Raw genomic sequence first — 18,137 nt, 5'->3', positions numbered from 1 at the left:
CGTCCGTGACAGTGATGCACTCTGAATCTACACCCGGGAAATGCTTAGCTCTCGGGTCTTCTCGTGAGTAAATGGCATGCTCAGGTGCACTCTCCTAGCATCATTTCTGGACAAGAATCACATGGTGTGGCCCATGCGTTTTGGCCCAGACGCACCATTTGATCTAGATGAGGGTTTCTGAAACAAGATTCTTGATAGACATGTCTTATGCCTTATGCGAAAATTCTGGACAGTAACACTGTTGACATTTGGGAAAAATCAAAACGACTAATGGCAGGGATTGCAAGGTATATGCGTACTATACTAGTAGTAGCAAACTGTAAGACTATCTCCAACCGAGCTCACCCAAACCGAACACCTATTCCAGAATTTAGGTCGCGTACAGGGAAAGAATCCCGCACCCACACCGTGCCTTCTCCAACGGCCCACGCAAAAAATCCTCACCGGCGCGGCGAGCCCTCCCTCTCCTTCCCCGACGGCCTTCCCCGGCGGCCCTCCCCGGCGGCGCCCGACCCCGGATCTGGCTTCCCCCGGCGCGGCGAGCCTCACGGCAGCGCCCAGCGGTTCTCCCGACGTGCAGCCTCTCTCCTCGGCACTCCTCCCCGCCCACGCCCCTCCCCTGCCGGGCTCCCTCGCCGGTGGAGCCCCTCGCCAGCGGCAAGCACCGGCGCGGCGGCCTTTCCTCCCCGCGGCGACCTCTGCTCTGCGTGCCTCCTCCCAAGCCGGCCTCGCGCCTCCTCCTCCCCCACCCCACCGGACCTCCTCCGCCCCAGCACGACCTCCCCACGGTGGCCTTCCCTGGCACAGGCGCACGGCGGCGTCCCCGAGGACTACCCCGCGCGGTCCCGACGGCGGCCTGAGGATGACGGCACGCGCGGCCCCGACGGCGACCGGAGCACTGGGAGCTGGATCTGGCCCGCGCGTCCGCCTGCTCGGAGCGTCGGCGGCTCCTCGGCGCGGCCGCGCCGGCCGCGCTCCTCCGTGGTCTCGCCTCGCCGAGCCGGCCGCGCCTCGCCATGGGCCCACCACTTCGGGCGTCAGAGACGAGCGGGGCCGGCGGTGCGGCCGGTGTGGGAGCAGGCCACCTCGGCGTTGCGGAGGCGTGCGCGGATTGCGTACCGAGGAGAGAGGGCATGCATTTTTGCATATCGCTTCCGTCGGTTCGCAAAATCGGTCATCCGTCTGGGTCAGCCGTTGGAGCCTGCTTTCGGTAGGCAAAGCAACTGTGCGTAACCCATTTTGTGTTTGCATCTCCTCATTGGAGACAGTCTAAGGCCTGCTAGAATTTCCTCGAATGCCTACTATCTATATGCTATCTATTCTACTACTTCTGTTTATATATATATATATATAGACGTACTGTTCTGTAGCTGGCCGCAGAATAAGTTATTCTGTGGTCACTTTGAGTTATGATAATTACTATGCTAATTTACCAGATTACAGTAACTCCTTAATAAGTGATTTACTATAACATTATGGTAAATATCACCATGAGTTATAGTAACACGAGTATCGTAAATGTATATTCATATTATCGTAAATTGGTACAAACATTATGATAAATCAAGGTGGCTATAGAATAAGTTATTTTATGGCCAGCTGTAGAATAGTCTTACCCTATATATATATATATTCTACTACTTCTACTGGAGCCGGACTGTTGCAACAAATGCAGCATCGCCTAGCTTCTTCCAATCTTCCGTGCTTCCATGTAGCAGCACTTTGACTGGCGGCGGCAAAGTGCTCCGTCAGAAAATAATCCCACTAATGAACACGCACTGATGGGCATGGCCCTGCTGCGTGCTGTACTGCTGCCGTCGCCGGCGGGCCACCGCTTGCGCTTGGTGATGGCGAAATCATTCACAGGCAGGCTTGCGTTGCGCTGGCGGCTGGGGCCTTGTTTAGATTGCAATTTTTTGCAATTTGAACACTGTAGCACGTTTCGTTTGTATTTGATAAACTTTGTCCATCATGAACTAACTAGGCTCAAAAGATTCATCTCGTGATTTACAACCAAACTATGTAATTAATTATTATTTTTACCTACATTTAATGCTACATGCATACGTCTAAAAATTGATGTGATGGAGAGAGAGTGAAAAAACTTGGAATTTTGAGGGTATCTAAACAAGGCCTGGCTTGGCTGGCCGCTGGCGCAGTAGAATTAAACGTACCTACAGCTCCGCCGTCGCAATCACGCCGGTCGTTGGCTGTCGCTGTCGCTGTCCCCTGGCCATTGGCCTCCTCTTTCCCACTCTAGTGCTAGTTAGGCCTAGTGCTAGTGCATGAGAATCATTCATTCATCACACACACTGACACAGCTTCTTTCTCGCCACTACTTGTGTTGTGCATTATATTCAGACAAAATTAAAGGAGGCACTTTGTTTATCATTGCCACATAACAACGCTGGTGGTAGCTGCCGCTTTGTTTTGTACTATATTATCTTGACAAATAATTAGCAATGCTGTCTTTCCCTTTAATCACCACACACACATCTTATCTACAGTTTGCACGGATCTGCTCACGCGCTCTCACACATGTGACATGCCAATATGCCATGCCAGCACCTCATCAAAACATAAAAATACATGCATCAGATTCACTGTAGATATTTACTAAACCCTACTCTGTTTATCATTGCCACATAACAACGCTAGGTTTTGTTGTTGACGAAACAAAAACAAGGAACTGTAATTGCCGTACGTACGTAAAAAAATCTGCAAATCAGTGAGCAGGAAATCAAGTGAGCGGTCCTGATCATGGCACGTAGAGGCTGCTGTGGCTGCGGGACGACGACGGCGCCGTCTTGTCGACGGCGAAGAGCCTCCGGAACAGCCTGAGCAGGAGGGCCCACCCGGCCGCCGCCCCGCGGCCGCCCCGCCGGCGGTGGGCGGCGCCGCAGAACTGGCCCGCCCCGCCTGCGCGCGACGACGCGCGCAGCATCGTGGGCGCGCACCCGTACCCGCGCCGCTGCTCCGCGGGGGACGACGCCGACGTCTCCTGGTCGGACGACTCGTCGGCGGCGGCGACCGACGACGGCGGCGAGTAGTTGCAGAGGTACCAGCGGTCGTCGTCGGCCGGGTCGTCGGCCGGACCTCCCGCTGCTGCCCGCGACACCTTGATGTTGATGCCGGCGGCGGACTTGGAGCGGCGGCCTCGGTCCCGGTGCCGCAGGACGAGGTCCTCGTTGAAGCTCTCCCACAGCTTGTCCATCCGCTCCGCGTCGGCCAGCGCCGCGGCGCGCTGCTTGTCGTCGTCCACGTCAGCGGCCGCCGCGGCGCGCTGCTTGGGTGGCGGCGGCGGCCCCGCGTGGCCGGCGACGCTCCTTGACTCCGGCGCCGGCGCTGTCGCGATGGACCTTGTGCTGCTGGTGGTGGTGATTGTAGCTTCCCATAGCCGATCCATCCTGTCCTCGTCAGCAGCGACACGATGGTCCTCCTCCTCTGCCACGGCGCTGCGCTCTTGTTCGTCGTCCGCCGTCACGGTCGGGGACGACGGCGGCGCCGTGGTCGTCGTCGTCTTGGGAACGGAGCCCGCGAACGACCACAGAGGGGAGGCCGCGGCGAGGTTGGGAAGCGCAGGGAGCTGGAGCTGGAGCAGGTGCGGCACCGCCGTGTCGTCGTCGCGGCCGAGCTGCCTTTCTGGCGCCGTTGTCCCCCGCGCGGCGGCGGCGGCAACGGTGGGGAAGGTGAAGTCGTCGTCGTCGTCCATCGCGCGATGGGAATATGGCGTATGGGTATGGATGGCTCCCGCCCGCCCTCGCGCGCTGAGGGCCTTCTGCTCCTGCTGGGCTCTGACGATCAGGCAGAGGCAGAATGAGTGAGAGTGGCTGCTGTTGAGGACTGGACTGGCCGGGGGCTGGTGGTACAGGCTTGGTCGCTGGAACAGTGTACGGCAGATCTGGCATGCGGGGCGGGGCCCAGCAGAAGTGCACGGCGGCAGGTGGGCGGCCCGCGTGTGTCACTCGACGTGGAGGAGCAAGTTTTTTTCCTCTCTTTTCGTCACATCGAATCTTTAAACATATGTATGGAGTATTAAATGTAGATAAAAAAATAACTAATTATATAGTTTGATTGTAAATTACGAGATGAATCTTTTGAGTCTAGTTAGGCCATGATTGGACAATAATTATCAAATACAAACGAAAATGCTACAGTGACAAATACTGATTTCTAACCACGAACTAAACAAGGCCTCGTGTGGACACTGGGCACTCGGAGTCAGAGCCAGAGCTAGACAGAGTGCCGACTGCAGTCTGCAGAACCAGCTCATGGAACCTTCTTCGCCGCAGCATCTCATGCTGTCGCTGATGCCGTGGGTCAACACAGGCAGGATATATATATCCTGATGAGTGATGAGAGGCTGGAGCTGGATGGCTGCAGACCCACCTGGAGTCTGGAATCTGCAGTTGCTTGTCTCTGCTCTGCCAGGGCCCAGGGGTACGTTGGTGTACGACGCATACGAGTACCGCCTGGAGCAGGATGCGGTGCATCGCATGCGTACGAGTACAGTACAGGTAGCAGACTCGACGCCTGGCCGTCGGCCGCACGTACTACTCCCACATCCGTCGGCCGTCCAGCTGGCGTACAGGTGTCTCCAATCCCGACGGTGCGCCAGCTCGGCGTTAGTCACGTCGCGTGTTCGCACTGACTGACGAGAGACGACAGTTCGGCGGCCGCCACGATCGCCGCCTGCCAAAAACAGGAGCTGGCTGATCTACGGTTGATGCATTCCTGGAAAATGGAAATACCCAATAATTTGTAGCAAAAATAGTGTATATACTCCGTAGTAGGTATATACATATCTCTAGTGTATATAATGAGGCTTACAATTCTCTTCATCTATATATGTTGTATGCAAATGCAGGATATGATATGAAATTGGTAAAATCCGGTGGATATGTATTGTCCTCAAATTTTATGTGGATAATCCAATGTTTGAAGTAGGATATCCGATTGCCTAGACTAAAAACCAAAAGAATTCATGAAAGCTTCTTGCTAGTTGAGATATCTCATTTTCTAATGTGGTTGTTTTATGAGCTAAAATATGAATTGAAAACTTGTTGGCTAATAACTTATCAGTTGTGAGTGTGTATACCCTGGTATGTGCTAATTGTGTCGGTATGATAAACACAAAATGGACCGTAATGCAAGATTTTGTGTACTAGTTGCCATGGCCACTTTACTAAATTATTAATAGTTCTTGATAAACATATAATACTCTATACGTATGTACATATTACTTGACTATTTAAATCCGTCTTGGATCCGATCTCGCTTCATCTCCGTACCATTTTGGACATTAAGAAAAAGTTAGATCTGCATCCTTATGTTATCTACTCCAATTCAATTACCATAAAAGAAAATAGATTAGGATATGTGAGAGAATATTTGCTTCGATCCAAAGCGTTTTCATTTTCATCCTTACTAGCGCGCAACCATGCAAGGGCAAATTGCCCATGAGCTGCCGCTCATTTCTAGGCTTGGTCGTCAGGTGTCTAAGGACCATTGTTTGCCTAAAAGGCCATTTAATCCGTTTAAACAACATTTAAATGGTAAACAAAGACCACCCGTGTCTTTTAAGCTCTAAATGGAGAATTAAACAATTGGACCATTTAAACCTGTTTAAACTGAAACGTGATTAGATGAGCTAAAACCATTTAACTCACCATTTAGTCTATAGAAAGATTATGACTACCTCATTTGCCACCCAATTAATTAACATCGTAAGTATATGGGGTAGAGTGGGATTTAGTTTTTTTTACAAAAAAAAAATTGGGTAGAATACTTATTTTTTACATGTGTAAATATGTATATGTATACTTTCTAGCACATTTGACTTTTACATAAATGAATATGTATATTTTAGTGTTACTATACAAAAGCGTTTACCTCCATTTAAACACCGTCTAAAAGGCTTAAACACTACCCAAAGGGTGCCCGACTGTTTACCGTTTAACATTTAGGACAACGTTGCTAAGGATATATTTGTTTTAGCTTTTTCACTTGCTTCTGTCATAAGTTAAAACAAACAACCTATAGTTGTTGAGCTGACTTTTAAAAGGGTTATTTGGACTGCTGCCATTACAATTTTTCAACTTTTGAGATATGTCATTACAATTCATCTATTTAGAACCGTGCCATTATAATTCTTTGGTTACCTGAAATATACCACTTTGTACGCTTTCCAAGACGTTAGGTCCACCTGGAGTTAACTGTATTCTTGTATTGCCCCAGATACCCCCACCACTTCTCTTTCTGTATTCACTGACATACCGGCCCCACGCGTCATCCCCTTCGTCTCCATCTTCATCCATGACGGCAAGAGTGACGTCCACAAGATAGAGCGACCGCGTCTTCATCCCTACCGATGTCGGAGGAGCTCGGCCTCGACTACCCGCCTACCTAGCTACGCTCACGGGTCTGGCACGTGGCAGCGTGGGTTCTACGGTTGTCGGCCTCGCGTCAACGTCATGCCTCCACGGCGCCATGACCGATCGCGACAAGTTCTTCCACGCGACATGCCACTGCAGAGCATAGCATCACGCGGCAGCTGCATGTTCTCGCTTGTGCTGCTTCCAGCGCTGCCGCACGTCGCTCCACATCGAGCTCAGGCACAGCCGCCGCCACGCTAGCTCTCCGTGCCGGTCGTCGACCTCTCCTCGACACGGCGCCCACGGCCGGCGTGCAGTGAGGTGGGAGGCTTGCGCTGGGCCTGGGAGTCGTAGAAGCGGTCGACAACATGGGGTAGGCGAGCTACGAGCTATGGCCATGGCGTCGGACTATCAGTGTTGAAAGCTCTAGTTTGGTTTTGGTGAATTGATGAAACCCTAAGTGCTAACCTAGTTTATCAAAAGTGATTATGAGATAGGTAGCACTAGTCCAAGTGGTGGAGCAAATGAAGATCATGACATGATGATGGTGATGCCATGGTAATGATCAAGTGCTTGGACTTGAAAAGAAGAAAGAGAAAAACAAAAGGCTCAAGGCAAATGTATAAATGGTAGAAGCCATTTTGTTTTGGTGATCAAGACACTTAGTGAGTATGATCACATTTAGGATCGATAGCCGTACTATTAAGAGGGGTGAAACTCATATCGAAATGTGGTTATCAAAGTGCCACTAGATGCTCTAACTCATTGCATATGCATTTAGGATCTAGTGGAGTGCTAACATCCTTGAAAATGCTTGTAAAAATATGCTAACACATGTGCACTAGGTGATACACTTGGTGGTTGGCACATTTGAGCAAGGGTTAGAAACTTTACCAGCGGAGTGTCCGCCCGTAGAGTGCGGACAGTCCGACGGTGCCATCGGCACCCTATATAGAAAAGACAGGGGTTCACAGAGTGATCGGACGCTGGTGGTGTAGTGACTGGACGCTGGGTTCAGAGTCCGGTCAGTGACAGTAGTAAGCACACGGTCTCGGTCTTGTGACCGGACGCTGGCGTGTAAACTAACCGGACGCTCGTGGTCTGAGTTCGATCAATGCTGACGTACGCTGACGTGAGGCGCACAGAGAAAACGTTGAGTGACCAGACGCCAGGTGAGTCCGGTCGAGCAAGACCGGACGCGTCCGATCATGAAATTTCGTGTTTGGAACCTTACTAGAAACGATCGGAAGCTGGGGTCCTACGTCCGGTCACTTTCTAACTGACGCGTTCGGTCATCACTTGACCGTTGAGATCGGGCGATCGGCGTTTGAAGCCGATGACACGTGGCAAGCATCGGGCGACCAGACGCTGGGGTCGAACTAGAAACTACCCTAATGCTTAGTCTATTCTAAGGCTACAAAAATTATAGTCAGCACATAATAATACAATGAAGTTATCATAAAAATTTCAGAACTAAAGCTATCACCAATTTACCACAAAAATTCCTACAATAATTCTCCTAACAATATTAATCATTTTTAAATGATTTAATAGCTCCTAGTATCAACATGTACATATATGAACTAAATATACTAGCAGATAGGGCATAATTTTTAGAACTTAACAAAATTTGTTTCACAATTTTTGGACACCTACATGATTTACCAAAGATCAGCTCAAAAATTATATTAGAAAACTATTTCTAATTCCTTATGAAAAAGAAAATTGAATTCTCCCGCGCGGCCCACGTGACGCAGCGCACGGGCGCGCGAGCGCGCTGTGGCCCGCGGTGTGGCCCACGCAACACCGGTCCATGCACGCGAGGCGGCCCACGGCGAGGAAGCCCACGCGCGCCGGTGTTTTTATAGAAACGCCCTCGTGTTATCCTCTATTAACACGATGACTATGCGTACTATTTCTACAGACAACGTTTATGCAAAGAGACCGTTGTATTAACCTGTCTACGCATCAGAGAGGTCCCCAACGCCTCCACGCTCGCCGGCACGGCATTGGCCGGCACTAGGCCGCCACACTGGCTAACTGGGGATCCCCTCGACCCATCTAGAGGACATATGCTCACCTACGGGACAACGCTCAATAATGGGCAACGACTCGGAGACCGAAGACAAAGCAAAGCGACCTCCCCACGTCGGCGGACAACCTACGGTGGCGACAACGATGTTTCGGTGAGCCACGACACTAAGGGAGTAGTAGAGGTAGCGGTTGAGCATCAGCGACGCACCAACGACCTAGCCGAGGCGATAGTTCGACTGGAGACACCCCGAGCAAGGCTGGCCACGTACGCGCGGTGAGCTCGGCGATGAGCCACGGGGGACACGACCATGTTAGAAGTGTTGGAACAATGGTAGGGGTACGGCTCAAGTGCGCATGGCGAGGAGGGGTTCGAGGCGAGTCTAGCGGTGCAGCCAATTTGGCCCGAGGTGGTCAGATGAGGGCTGCCCTCGGTGAAGGGCGGACTCAGCCTTATCGGCACGGCGGCGGGGAAAAGCTACAAAATTGAAGCTCGACTAGCACCATTCAAGTCAAGGTGGGGGTGGGTAGCTAAGCAGCTATGTGATGGAGCCAGCAATGCGACGAATTAACTTGAGGTGATATCTCCCTAACGAATTTAATGGCGTGGCTCGACGACGGCAGCAGAGGGAGAAAGAGAGAAAGAGAGAAAGAGAGAGACGGGGCTGAAAGCTCTAGTTTGGTTTTGGTTAATTGATGAAACCCTAAGTGCTAACCTAGTTTATCAAAGTGGTCATGAGATAGGTAGCACTATTCCAAGTGTTGAAGCAATAACGAAGATCATGACGATGGTGATGACATGGTTATGATCAAAGAATTGAACTTGGAAAAGAAGAAAGAGAAAAACAAAAGGCTTAAGGCAAAGGTATAAAATGTAGGAGCCATTTTGTTTTAGTGATCAAGACACTTAGTGAGTGTGATCACATTTTACGATAGATAGCCGTACTATTAAGAGGAGTGAAACTCATATCGAAATGTGGTTATCAAAGTACCACTAGATGCTATAATTCATTGCATATGCATTTAGGATCTAGTGGAGTACTAACACCCTTGAAAATGTTTGTGAAAATATGCTAACACATGTGCACAAGGTGATACACTTGGTGGTTGGCACATTTGAGCAAGGGTAAATAAAAAAGTTAGAGGTGAAATGGAGTTGGTCGCAAAGATGCTGGCGTCGGTCAACTGACCGGACACTGGGTCGCTCAGCGACCAGACGCTGAAGGTCTGCGTCCGGTCGTATTGTCGGTCAGCACAGTAAGAAGTCACAAGTGTGACCGGACGCTGGTAGGGTCCGGTTGAGCATGACCGGACACGTCCGGTCGGCAAAAGTCGGTTTTGGAACCTTACTGTAAACGACCGGACGCTGGTGTTCAGCGTCCGGTCAACTCAAGCACAGTGTTCGGTCAAGACTGATGACCATTGAAGTTAGGACACGTGGCTGACTATGAGCGACCAGACGCTGGGAGCTCAGCGTCCGGTCAACTGACCAGAGCGTCCGATCAGCCCGCGTTGTGCCCAGTGAAGGGGTACAACGGCTCTATTTCATGGGGACGTCTATTTAAGCCCCATGGTCGGTTGAAGCTCACACTCTTGCACATTTTAATTGACATAGCAATCTTGTGAGCTTAGCCAAAGCACTCCCACTCATCTCCATCATTGATCCATCATCTTTGTGAGATTGGGAGAGAATCCAAGTGCATTGCTTGAGTGATTGCATCTAGAGGCACTTGGTATTCGTGTTGCGTTGTGGATTTTGCTTGTTACTCTTGGTGGTTGCCACCACCTAGATGGCTTGGTGCAGCAGTGGAGGATCGGCATGAGTTGGTGATTGTTTGTGGCCGCCTTCGGTGATTATGAGGGGAGTTGTACCTTCCCCGGCGGAGTGCCGAAAGATAACTCTAGTAAATTGCTCGTGTCATTGAGTTACATCACTTGTGGGGAGGTTCTTACGGTGTCCAATCATGTGGACGAGGTTTGTGAAACACCTCTTAGCCGCCGAACCACCAAGTGTTGGTCGACACAATGGGGACATAGTGTGTTGGCAAGCACGTGAACCTCGGGAGAAAATCGATTGTCTCTTGTCATTTGCATTCTCCCGGTGATTGGCTTAATCTTCATCTTGTGATTGGTTCATTCCTCTACACGGCGGTATAATCATCCTACTCACTCATTTATATTTTTGCAAACTAGTTGTGACAAGCTCTTTAGTGTAATTAGAATTGAGAGCTTGCTTTATTGTTTTAAGTTCATCTAGTGGAGCTCTTTAGAGTAGCAAGTTTGAGAGCTCTTAGTGAGTAGTAACATTGCAAGTTGTGTGCCTAATAATCATTGCAACTAGAATTGTTGGATAGGTGGCTTGCAACCCTTGTAGAGCTAGAGCAAGTTTGTATTTTGCCTCTTGTCATACTAATCAAATTGCTCTAGTTGATTTGTATATTTTTAAATAGGCTATTCACCCCCCCTCTAGCCATACTAGGACCTTTCAAGTGGTATTAGAGCCGTGGTCATCGTTTGATTGAAGGCTTAACAACCTCGATGTCGAATTATGGCTCAAGTTGTGTTCAACCATGTGGGGGGCAAACCACCATTCTTTGATGGCACATCCTATGGTTATTGGAAGAGAAAGATGAGAATGTATCTTGGTTCAATAAATGATCAAGTATGGGAAGTGACCGAAAATGACTATGCTATCATCGATCCCGATGATCCCACCAACCAAGACAAGATCAACAAGCAATGTAACACAATGGCTCTCAACACCATATACAATGCTATTGATTCCAAGGTGTTTGAGCAAATCAAAGATTGTGAAAGAGCAAATGAAGTGTGGAGGAGATTAGAGGAAACATATGAGGGCACACCGGCGGTGAAGAGTGCCAAGTTGTACATTCTCAAGGATAAGTTGACAAGTTTCAAGATGAAGGATGATGAGAGCATTTCGGAGATGTTCCATCGATTGCAAGTCATTGTCAACGACTTGAAGGTATTAGGAGAGAAGATCAAGGATGATGATGTCTCTCATCGATTCTTGATGTGCTTACCTCCAAGATTTGAGATGTTGAGATTGCTCATCATAAGAGGAGGATTGAAGGACATTACCCCCAACCAAGTACTAGGTGATGTCATGACACAAGAGACATACCGTGTGGAAAGGGAGGGGGATGACAAGGGTGACAAGAAGGAAGAAGAGGACAAGAAGAAGAAGAGTATAGCATTCAAGGCTAGCTCATCATCATCCAAGAACAAGGGCAAGTCCAAGAAAGAATCAAGTGATGATGATGATCTTAGTGACATTGACGATGAAGCCATGGCTCTATTTGTGCGCAAGATGGGCAAATTCATGAAGAAGAAGGGCTATGGTGCAAGAAAGAGAAGAGATCACACAAAAAGCAAAGAGTATGTGAGAAGATGCTACAATTGCAAGAGCCCCGATCATGTTGTAGCAAATTGTCCCTACAATAGTGATAATGATGAAGATGAGAAGAAGAAGCACAAGAAAGATAAAAATGAAAAGAAGGAGAAGAAGGAGAAGAGAATGACATTCCAAAAGAAGAAGAAAGGTGGAGGCTATGTAGTCACTTGGGATAGTGATGGTTCCTCGGATGGTGATAGCTCTAGTGATGATGACAAGAAATCTATCAAAAGAGCTCTAGCAAGCATCGCCATCAACAAGAAGCTCTCCATCTTCGACACTCCATCGACATGCTTCATGGCAAAGCCTATCAAGGTAAAATATGATGAGAGTGATGATGATGAATGTGAAAGTGACTCTTGTAGGAATAATGATGATGATGAAGATGAAGAGTACACCAAGGAGGAGCTCTTGGACATGTGTGAGCAAGTGCACGCTTGCAATGAGATAAAGAGAAAGGAGTGCAAAGAATTGCGCAAGAAAGTAAAACTTCTTGAGCAATCCTTTGATGAGATAAATGCTACTCATAAGAAGCTAATGGAGGCCCATGAGAAGCTTGGCAAAGCTCACTCTAACCTTGAAAAGGCTCACTCCTCTCTCATAGAGCAATGCAAAGTAGAGGAAGCCAAGAAGGAGCAAGTGATCATATCATGTGATGTGGGACTAACATGTGATCTTATTGATGAATCTATTTTTGTTGCTCCCACTAACACTCCTTGTAGCACCACCACTTGTGATGCCTCACTAAAAGTGGAAAAATGAGACCCTCAAGAAGGAGGTGAATGAGCTCACTCATGCCTTAGGTAATGCCTATGGTGGAGAAGCCCGCTTGCTAAAGTGCTTGGGTAGCCAAAGGTTTTCTCTCAACTAAGAGGGATTGGGCTACACCCCCAAGAAAGGCAAGGCGGCCTTTGTCACTCCCAAAGTTAGCTTTGTGAAGGGCAATGGTCGGTTTTGCAATAGATGCAAGCAAGTTGGGCATATAGAGCAAAATTGCAAGACTAACAAGAATAAGCTACCTAATGTATCCTCAATCAAATTTGATTCTTGTTACATGCTTTATAAGGGTGCCAACGGTGTGAAGGCTAAGTTCATTGGTACACCAATTGTGGGCCCAAAGAAGAAGGCCATTTGGGTACCAAAGACCTTGGTGACTAACCTACAAGGACCCAAGCAAGTTTGGGTACCTAAAAGGAATTGATCTTCTTTTGTAGGTGAATTATAAAGCCGGAGGAAGGCATTGGGTGCTTGATAGTGGGTGCACACAACACATGACCAGTGATTCAAGAATGTTCAATTCAATCAATGAAAACAAGAGCAATGGGTTTGATAGTATCACATTTAGTGATAATGGAAAAGGCAAGGTCAAAGGGCTTGGTAAGATTGCAATATCCAATGACTTGAGCATTTCCAATGTGCTACTAGTAGAGAGCTTGAACTTCAACCTTTTGTCGGTAGCTCAATTATGTGATCTTGGTTTCAAGTGCATATTTGGTGTGGATGATGTAGAGATCATAAGTGTAGATGGCTCTAACTTGATATTCAAAGGATTTAGATATGAGAATCTATACTTGGTTGATTTCAATGCTAGAGAAGCACAATTGTCAACATGTTTGATCACTAAATCTAGCATGGGTTGGTTATGGCATAGGAGGCTTGGTCATGTTGGAATGAAACAATTGAACAAGTTGATTAAGCATGACTTAGTTAGAGGCTTGAAAGATGTCACTTTTGAGAAAGATAAGCTATGTAGTGCATGTCAAGCCAGAAAACAAGTTGGTAACACACATCCTAAGAAGAGCATGATGAGCACATCTAAGGCATTTGAGTTGATGCACATGGACTTGTTTGGACCAACCACATACACTAGCATTGGTGGAAACAAATATGGATTTGTGAATGTGGATGATTTCACTAGATACACATGGGTCTTATTTCTTGGTGACAAGAGTGATGTGTTTGCAACATTCAAATCATTTGTCAAAGGCATTCACAATGAGTTTGAAACAACCATCAAGAAAGTAAGAAGTGACAATGGTAGTGAGTTCAAGAACACAAGAATTGATGAATTGTATGATGAATTTGGAATTAGACATCTATTCTCGACCAAGTATACTCCTCAATCAAATGGGTTAGTTGAAAGAAAGAATAGAACCTTAATTGATATGGCAAGATCAATGTTGAGTGAGTACAATGCGAGTCATTCATTTTGGGCTGAAGCAATCAACACGGCTTGCTACTATAGCAACCGACTCTATTGTCACCCCATGATGGAGAAGACACCTTATGAGCTATTAAATGGAAGAAAGCCAAACATAGCATACTTTCGGGTATTTGGTTGTAAATGCTACATATTGAAGAAAGGCACTAGATTGAGCAAGTTTGAAAAGAAATGTGATGAAGGTTTCTTGCTTGATTACTCCACTACTAGCAAGGCTTATAGAGTTTGGAATTTGGCTAGTGGTACTCTTGAGGAGGTTCATGATGTGGAGTTTGATGAAACAAATGGTTCTCAAGAGGAAGATGAGAATCTAGATGATGTGAAAGGCACTCAATTGATCAAGGCAATGAGAAACATGGACATTGGTGAGTTAAGGCCTAGAGAGGTGATTGATATTGAAGATGACAAGAATCAAGTGCTCTCTAACTCAAATATGCAAGCTAGTGGTTCTCATGATCAAATCTAAGCAAGCACTAGTGATGGCAATGGGCAAGATCAATAAGTGGCTAGTTCATCATCTCAACAAAGTGGTCAATCAAATGCTAGCAATCAAGTGCAAGTGCTTCAACCTATCAATGTTGCAAGAGATCATCCATTGGACACTATCATTGGTGACATTTCGAGAGGTGTGCAAACTAGATCAAAATTGGCTTCATTTTGTGAGCATTTCTCATTTGTGTCATCCATTGAGCCTAAGAAGATAGATGAAGCTTTAAAGGATGTTGATTGGGTCAATGCTATGCATGAAGAGCTAAACAACTTCACAAGAAACTAAGTATGTGAGTTAATTGAGAGGCCTAAGGATCATAATGTGATTGGAACCAAGTGGGTCTTTCAAAACAAGCAAGATCAAGATGAGATAGTAATAAGGAACAAAGCAAGATTAGTGGCTCAAGGTTACACTCAAGTTGAAGGTCTTGACTTTGGAGAAACATATGCCTCGGTTGCAAGATTGGAAGCAATTAGGATCTTGCTAGCCTATGCTTGTGCCCACAACATCAAGTTGTACCAAATGGATGTAAAGAGTGCATTTCTCAATGGGTACATCAATGAGCTTGTGTATGTTGAGCAACCTCCCAGTTTTGAAGATGAAAAGAAACCCAACCATGTTTACAAGTTGAGAAAGGCTTTGTATGGATTGAAACAAGCACCTAGAGCATGGTATGAGAGATTGAGGGATTTCCTACTCTCTAAGGGATTCAAGATGGGAAAGGTTGACACCACTCTCTTCACCAAGAAGCTTGGAAATGACTTGTTTGTAATGCAAATCTATGTTGATGATATCATATTTGGGTCAACAAATCAAGATTTTTGTAAGGAGTTTGGCAAGATGATGGCAAGTGAGTTTGAGATGTCTATGATTGGAGAACTTAGTTACTTCCTTGGTCTTCAAATCAAGCAAATGAAGAATGGCACATTTGTGAGTCAAGGCAAGTATATCAAGGACATGCTCAAGAAATTTGGAATGGATGATAGTAAAGCTATTAGTACACCAATGGAGACAAGTGGAAGCTTGGATAGTGATGCAAGTGGCAACATGGTGGATCAAAAGATGTATTGGTCTATGATTGGAAGCCTACTCTATGTGACCGCATCAAGACCGATGTGATGTTTAGTGTATGCATGTGTGCTAGATTTCAAGTCTCACCAAGAGAAAGTCATTTGAAGGCAACTAAAAGGATATTGAGGTACTTGAAACATACATAAAATGTTGGGTTGTGTTATCCCAAAGGAGCAAGGTTTGAGTTGATTGGATATTCAGACTTTGATTATGCGGGATGCAAAGTTGAGAGAAAGAGCACATCAGGCACATGTCAACTATTGGGAAGATCACTTGTATCTTGGTCATCAAAGAAGCAAAATAGTATAGCACTTTCAACCGCCAAAGCGGAGTACATTTCGGCTGGTAGTTGTTGTGCTCAATTACTTTGGATGAAGGCTACTTTGAGTGATTTTGGAATTAGGATCAAACAAGTGCCATTGCTATGTGATAATGAGAGTGCCATCAAACTCACAAACAACCCGGTTCAACACTCAAGAACAAAGCATATTGATGTCCGCCATCATTTCATAAGAGATCACCAACAAAAAGGGGACATTTGCATAGAGAGTGTGGGCACCGATGATCAACTTGCTGACATATTCACCAAGCCACTTGATGAGAAGAGGTTTTGCAAGCTAAGGAATAAATTGAACATACTTGACTTCACCAATATGTGTTGATGCAACCCCATTATATGACATGCCTCTCCCTCAAGCAATACAAGGTATAAATTGATTGGCATGACATACATCCTTGCTAAGGACATGATTAGTGTATCTAGACATATTTCACATTTGAATAGGATCATTCATGAAAATCAAATGAATTTGATGCTTGTATATTACCACTATTGCTTATATGTTTGAAATGATCTAGTGGTAGCATATAACATGTTTGTGGGCTTATAAACCTAGTGTTTGATCTATAAAATGAGCTATAAGTATTTAACTCAATATGGTACAAGATAACCCTTATTTGGAGGTGTGAAGAAGCTTGTCCTTGGATCAAACCGAGTTAAATATCTTTTGCAAGTAATCTAGATTAAACCAAATTGAAAAATGATCCTCATTTCACATGGTTTCACCCCAACCTATCTATAATTTGAATCTATCTATACTTTAAGCCTTTGTGGTCATTAATGACAAAGGGGGAGAGAAACAAAGATAAGTGATAGGGGGAGAAATAGTGTAGAGAGATAATATATGACAAAGGAAAGATATGACAAAGGAAGGGGATCAATTCAAATTTTGAGCACACAAGTAGGGGGAGCAAGCTCATGAACTTGTATGGTGCATTTGAATGTGCATTTCATGTGTTTGCTTGCATGGCACAAGTTCTAAATTTCAACATCCATGCTTGTGTGGTGTATGCTAATTGTAAATTTGCATGATGAAATGAAAATCTAGTATGCATAGGACATCTAATGATTTCATTCCCATGTATTTACAAGTGGTATCTAGCTATCAAATGGTATCTAGCTAAAGTAACTAGACTTATGTTCATCATATGGAAACTAGACCCTTACTTGTAATATTGATCTCATGGGGTATTCTAGTTTTTATATATGTCTAGTTATGAATGATGCTAAGGATGGTATAATGGTGCACTCTGATTGGTATCACGCTTCAAAGGTCCATCTCTTATACCTTAGCATCATTTGGTAGAAATTGTCTCCTACATATCCTATCTAAGCATATGTGCAAAGCTACAATCCAAACTCTTAGCACATATGTAGGGGGAGCAATTGCTACCATATGGAGTTCATAAAACTTGTCCATATCCTTTACACATGGTAAATATGCTTGGGCAAGCAACATGAATTCAATTGAATCTTATTTCATATCTTTGTGTAAGGGTTGTCATCAATTACCAAAAAGGGGGAGATTGAAAGCTCTAGTTTGGTTTTGGTTAATTGATAAAACCATAAGTGCTAACCTAGTTTATCAAAGTGGTCATGAGATAGGTAGCACTATTCCAAGTGTTGAAGCAATAACGAAGATCATGACAATGGTGATGGCATGGTTATGATCAAAGGCTTGAACTTGGAAAAGAAGAAAGAGAAAAACAAAAGGCTCAAGGCAAATGTATAAAATGTAGGAGCCATTTTGTTTTAGTGATCAAGACACTTAGTGAGTGTGATCACATTTAGGATAGATAGCCGTACTATTAAGAGGAGTGAAACTCGTATCGAAATGCGGTTATCAAAGTGCCACTAGATGCTATAATTCATTGCATATGCATTTAGGATCTAGTGGAGTACTAACACCCTTAAAAATGTTTGTGAAAATATGCTAACACATGTGCACAAGGTGATACACTTGGTGGTTGGCACATTTGAGCAAGGGTAAATAAAAAAGTTAGAGGTGAAATGGAGTTGGTCGCAAAGATGCTAGTGTCGGTCAACTGACCGGATGCTGGGTCGCTCAGCGACTGGACACTGAAGGGCTGCATCCGGACGTATTGTCGGTCAGCACAGTAAGAAGTCACAAGTGTGACCGGACGCTGGCAGGGTCCGGTCGAACATGACCGGATGCGTCCGGTCGACAAAAGTCG

The 18,137-nt window shown here is 46.0% G+C and overlaps 2 protein-coding genes across 2 annotated transcripts; one reads left to right on the top strand and one right to left on the bottom strand.

Annotated features, from left to right (window-relative positions):
- Positions 1 to 270: 270 nt before the first annotated feature.
- LOC136470145 (uncharacterized) lies at positions 271 to 1,233 on the top strand. Its single transcript, XM_066468094.1, has one exon. It carries the CDS (start codon positions 271 to 273, stop codon positions 1,231 to 1,233), a length of 963 nt encoding a protein of 320 aa, XP_066324191.1.
- Positions 1,234 to 2,462: 1,229 nt separating this feature from the next.
- LOC136473951 (uncharacterized) lies at positions 2,463 to 3,828 on the bottom strand. The gene has a single exon (XM_066471568.1). It carries the CDS (start codon positions 3,710 to 3,712, stop codon positions 2,759 to 2,761), a length of 954 nt encoding a protein of 317 aa, XP_066327665.1. The 5' UTR covers positions 3,713 to 3,828; the 3' UTR covers positions 2,463 to 2,758.
- Between the last annotated feature and the right edge of the window lie 14,309 nt (positions 3,829 to 18,137).

The sequence above is a fragment of the Miscanthus floridulus genome, chromosome 8 (genome assembly GCF_019320115.1).
Source record: "Miscanthus floridulus cultivar M001 chromosome 8, ASM1932011v1, whole genome shotgun sequence".
Classification (NCBI taxonomy): domain Eukaryota; kingdom Viridiplantae; phylum Streptophyta; class Magnoliopsida; order Poales; family Poaceae; genus Miscanthus; species Miscanthus floridulus.
The sequence above is the reverse complement of the archived record's forward strand: the minus strand, read 5'-3'. Positions and strand labels throughout refer to the sequence as shown.